At 44.5% G+C, this 5,056-nt stretch overlaps 2 protein-coding genes across 2 annotated transcripts; both read right to left on the bottom strand.

The window, feature by feature from the left end:
• Window position 1: 1 nt before the first annotated feature.
• On the bottom strand, window positions 2–915 carry CSUI_009879 (uncharacterized protein). The gene has a single exon (XM_068069988.1). The coding sequence runs from the start codon at window positions 182–184 to the stop codon at window positions 56–58; it is 129 nt and encodes a 42-aa protein (XP_067918037.1). The 5' UTR covers window positions 185–915; the 3' UTR covers window positions 2–55.
• Window positions 916–3,141: 2,226 nt separating this feature from the next.
• CSUI_009878 (uncharacterized protein) lies at window positions 3,142–4,910 on the bottom strand (the record flags this gene model as incomplete). The annotated part of the gene is made up of 2 exons (XM_068069987.1): window positions 3,142–3,871; window positions 4,438–4,910. Coding segments are annotated over 2 exons (513 nt in total), but the record flags the coding sequence as incomplete, so codon positions are not given.
• Window positions 4,911–5,056: the final 146 nt, after the last annotated feature.

Raw genomic sequence — 5,056 nt, 5'->3', positions numbered from 1 at the left:
AAGACGGGAGAGGTGCGGATCAATGAGATGGGGTGTACATACATACACCCGAGATTTATTTGGTGAGCTTACATGCACACATAGATGCTGAGAAGAGAGAAGAGAGGAAAATGAAGAAAGTTCCTCGAGAGCTTCTGACGAGAGTTCGGATGGAATACCCCTGAAACAGTCTCCTTTTCATCATCTTTCACAAAATGTCTCTTCTACTTATCTCCTTGGAAAGAACTCTGAGTTATCTTCCGTGAGATGCCTTTCTTTCTCTCTCTCCTCTCCTCCATCCCGAGTGCTGAAGCTCTTCTTCAGCTCTCCTCTCAACTGAAAGCTCGGGAATGTAGCACAGAAAAGAAGAGGAAGAAGAAGAAAGAGACAGGTCGTGAGATGTTTCTTGTTGTACAAAGGAGGAAGAAGAGGAGAAAGTCTCTTCTTCCGTGTCCAACAGATAAGGAGAGAGGAGACACCAAGACAAGAGAGCAAGCGAGAAAGAGGCCCCCAGAGAGAGAGAGAAAGAATGATGGAAAGAAAAGGTGGGGAAAGGAAGAAGGAAAGAAGAAAGGGAAGAAAGAAAGGCAAGGAAGAAGGAAAAGAAAGAGAAAACTGGGGGAGACAAGAAAGATCAGAAGATAAGGAGATAGATGAGAGAGAAGAGACGACGAAAGAGGAAATCTCGTAATTTTTCTCTTCTTTCTTTCGTATTATTGACGTGTGTTAGGAAGATGAAAGGAAAGTTTCTTATTCAGAGGAGAAAGGGACGTCATTTGAGAGTCTCTTCTCTTCTCGGTCCTTCATCAAGGGAGTGTGCTTGCATGCAGTTAAGAGAGTTGAGAGAGAGGAGTCACAAGAAAGACCGGGAAGACGCTGTTCTGGACTAATCTCTCGACGCTGAAAAGAAGTAGAAGCCTACGCCCAAGGAATAAGGAATAGCATAAATCTGAGATCTAATGAAATGCTTTTATGCAGATGTTGATACGCAGAAGTTTCGTTCTTCTGTCGCCATTGGAAGGTGTACGTACACCACAGAATGAATCTGGATACCCTGACGTAATACTTTCTTCAGAAAAACGACATTCTTTTTTCTTAGTATTTCTATGTAGTATGATGCTTATCTCCATTCTCTTTCCTTCCCTTTTCTTCTCTCTTCCAGAGAAGTTGTGTGCTCGTTCAAGTCTTCGGCCGATAGATGGATGGATAGCTAGCTAACTTCTCTTATTGTCTGTTGTCTGTATTTGTCTCTTCAAAAGTGGTCTTCGTAAAGGAAAGGATTTCTTCCGTCTCCACCCTAGCCCTACCTCCTTCACTCTCTTCAGACGGACGGAACGAACTTCTCGTCCACAGGAACTCCAGCAGAACTTCGAGTTTCCTGGTCTTCACTTTCTTCCTGTACTGCTCCTGGTCGTCTTCGCAATCTTTCTTACATCATGTTGAGAACATCAGCTCCCATCATAGATCTTAAAACACACATACATATACGTATATATGATGTATGGAAGTAGACCTTTATGCTAGGAGACGATCTGTAGAGATCTCTCTTCGCAACCGTTAGTGAAGAGGAAGTGAAGGAAAGACTTTCAAGAGAACGCAAATCGAACTGAATCTGTCGAAAAGAGGAGAAGCCTTTCGGGTCAACTAGAAGATGCGCGGAGCGGGGGTAGACAGAAAACTGATTAGATAGGAGGGCACCTGTAACTGTCTGTATTATTCTGTCTTCTCAACCAGAACACGATAAACGAGTGATGGATAGATAGATAGATGAATAGATTAACGGTAGACAGATAGATAGATCAAAGACAGACAGATAAATCAAAGATAGATAGATAGATAGACAGCTGGGGATGATAGGAGCTCTAGAAGAATTAAGGAGCATATCGAGGGGGCGACATACCTCTTCCTCTCTTGTCGGTCAATCTGTTTAACGTATGAGCAGACAGACTGACGGTGAAAGTCGCGTGATGCTGCACCCTCATCGAGACAGTGCCGCTCGTCCTCACACATTCATATCTTTCTTTTCTCCGTCAAGTTTATACACACCCCCGCCCTGTCCTCTCATCTCTTATTGGGAGAGGTTCATGCCTTCTTTCTTTCCCTCTCATTCGTCCCTTCTAGAAGAATGACGTGGTGTTAGCAGCCTTTGTTCTATCTGTGTTGTTCTCTTTCTTCAGTGAAGATGCGAGAAGAGAAAGTTATCTCCAGTGAAAAGGAGTCCTTCTCAGCCTCTACTAAGAGTCAGTATGCATATCTATCTTCTTGCCTCATCCAGTTGCTGTTGTTGTCTTCTCATATTGACTCGACTTGATCTCTTCCCCTTACACTTCGGCGTGATAGGTTGGTGAATAGAAAGCATTCATACGTATTCGGATCTACATCGCCGATCTGCTGTACCTGATATCACAAGTCCTCTCTTGAACAAGATCAGCCAAGATGAAGTTCGAGTCTTCTATTATGAGGCTTGTGTGACCATGCTATCCCTGGCGGTTGCAACAGGAGTGCTTCTCCTGCACTCTGACCTCCTACCCTCCTGCACACGCTGGAGGATTCACGCTGGCTTGCTGAGGATCTGCTGCAGGTCCCCCCTGAGGAGACAACGGGGCTTTGTGACAGCCACACCGCTGGTACTTCTCATGCTCCAAGTTGCTACTACAGCGGGGCCTCTTGAGTTTGGTGCCTGTTTCCTCTTCACATGAACTTGTATCCATATCTACTAGGAAGTACGTCTTCATTCATATACGTGCTGGCGACAAGAGAAGATGTAGATATTCTTGATTGTTTTCTTTGCATATGATCGAACTCACCCCAAGAGACAGATGTGAAACACATCTCAGTTCTTATCATCTCGAGTGACTCCTGCTGCTCCCCTGCTGAAGTGTATATACACCATAACAACTCATCTCCTCTTCCCTCAAGATATGAGCTTCTCCTGATCTTTATAACACACACCTCATTCATTCGTTCATCGTTCTTGCTATGTTTCTTCCACCATGAGAAAGACTGACAAACCTTTCTTCTTCTTCAAAGTGTTTAGCTTGGCAATACAGTCAGTTACACACTTCTTGATGCAGCTTTCTCTCTCCCTTCCAAGGCCACATACAAGATGATAGAGAAAGGAGACGCGAACTTTTCTTTATCTTACAGAAGTTCCTCATGAACCATTTCTTCGAGATCGTGTAAACATCTTCGTTGTGAAAAAGCGAGCATCATGCAAAACAATACACAGAAGGAAGTCTTTCCTCCTTCCTTTCTTTCTCTTTCATTGAAGCACAAACAGAAACACGACATATGTAAAACACTGCTTTCTCGTCCTCTTCCTATCCTTTCTTCTTTTTCTTTCTCGGTTTCTTTTCCCATGTTCTTCCTTCTTCTCTCTTCCTTTCAAGGGTCTTTCTTCCTTTGTCACTGACACAGCTTTCAATCACGGTTCTCTACACACATATCAACGACAGAGATCCTTGAAGAAGATCGACTCGTTAAACCATCTTCACTCCCTCCCTGTACCAACATATTGATCTGGTGTATGTACACACATGCTAGTGCGCGGTGTCGGTCTATACACTCGACATCTCAATCAACCGGAGATGATGTAGAAAGACAACGGCTTTCTCACTCTTCAAAACTTTAAAGATGACGTCGAAGAAGAAAAGAAGAGATGACGGAAAGCAAAAAGAAAGACGAGGAAGAGAAGCTCAGATCTTCTCGATTCTCTCCTCCTTCTTTCGGCATCCCTCACACGAACCAGACTTCGGAGAGATAGACGTCAAAGCCAAGAGAATCACCTATAGCTTTTTCTCCTATTGAGAAGATGCAGACAGAGAGATATCCTCCTCGCGACTCCGCATCGATCTACCGAGCTGAGTTCCACGTCGCAGGACGATCTGATGCTCTGAGAAAAAGAGGAATAAGAAACCCGAGCAGAAGACGAAAAGTAGGAGAACAAGAAGAGAAGGAGAAAGAAGAAGAACAGGATGACTGAAATAACTAGGATACGTAATGATGTCCCTTCATGGGTTTGCTCTTGACCTATCGCCGATGAGATGAGCGAGTAGGAAGAAGACGTAGAGACAGATCAATGAATGGATAAATACAACATACTACCCTCTCTAGAGACAAGAGCAGAGACGACCTCCTACTGCTTCTTCATGCAGGCACCTATCATGTGTACATCACACATCGATAGAGAGAGAGATAGATTGAGCATAGATAGCTAGATAGCTAGGTACATTAAAAATGCGTAAATGGATAGATATGAAACAACAAGGGCACTTACCTATAGACATATATTATCCAGGCTATACAAATACATGGACAGATGCATCTCTACCCACACATCCATGCATAGGTCTACTTCACTCTCGCATCTCTCCTAAGTGTTCTTTTTCCCCAGGTGCAATAGGAATAGGAAGTTGCGACCGATGCTCTTCTTTCTCTCGGTGTCGCGCATCTTCTTACCTGCCTCCGAAGCCTCCTCTCCGACCCCCTTCACCATAGCTACTACCATGGCTAGTATTGCCCTTCATGTTTGCAGGATTTGTATTATTATATCCCCTTCCGCCTCTTCCTCCTCTTCCACCTCCTCCTCCTCCGTCTCCATAAGAATAGGACGATGTCGATGAGGCGGATCTAGCGGTGAATCGATGCTGATGATGCTGATGGCTAGCTCCCGAACCACTCCCCGGTCCGCCTCCTCCTCCTGCTGCATTAGCCGAAGGTGTAGAAGAGAAGTAATTGTCTGTCGGTGACTGATAGAAAGACCTTCCTCCTCCTCTTCCTTGTCCACCCCCCCCTCCCCCTCTATTGTAATGATGATGAGGGCTACTAGCACTATGGTTATAAGAACTCCCTCGGCTGAAGCTCCCGCCTCCTCCTCGGGGTGCCCTAGAGACAGTCACACCCGTGAAAGCATACAAAAGAAGAAACACACAGATTCACGCATACATAGAGGAAGAAAGAGAAAGAAAAAAAAAGACAAGCCACGTTGTTCATTAGCAACGGGCAAGACAGGTAGATAAATGCATTAAACCAACATCAAGGCTAGATACATAGATAGATAGATTAACGATCGATAGAT

Source organism: Cystoisospora suis, assembly GCF_002600585.1.
Source record: "Cystoisospora suis strain Wien I chromosome Unknown contig_6243, whole genome shotgun sequence".
In the NCBI taxonomy this organism is placed as follows: Eukaryota; Apicomplexa; class Conoidasida; order Eucoccidiorida; family Sarcocystidae; genus Cystoisospora; species Cystoisospora suis.
The sequence above is the reverse complement of the archived record's forward strand: the minus strand, read 5'-3'. Positions and strand labels throughout refer to the sequence as shown.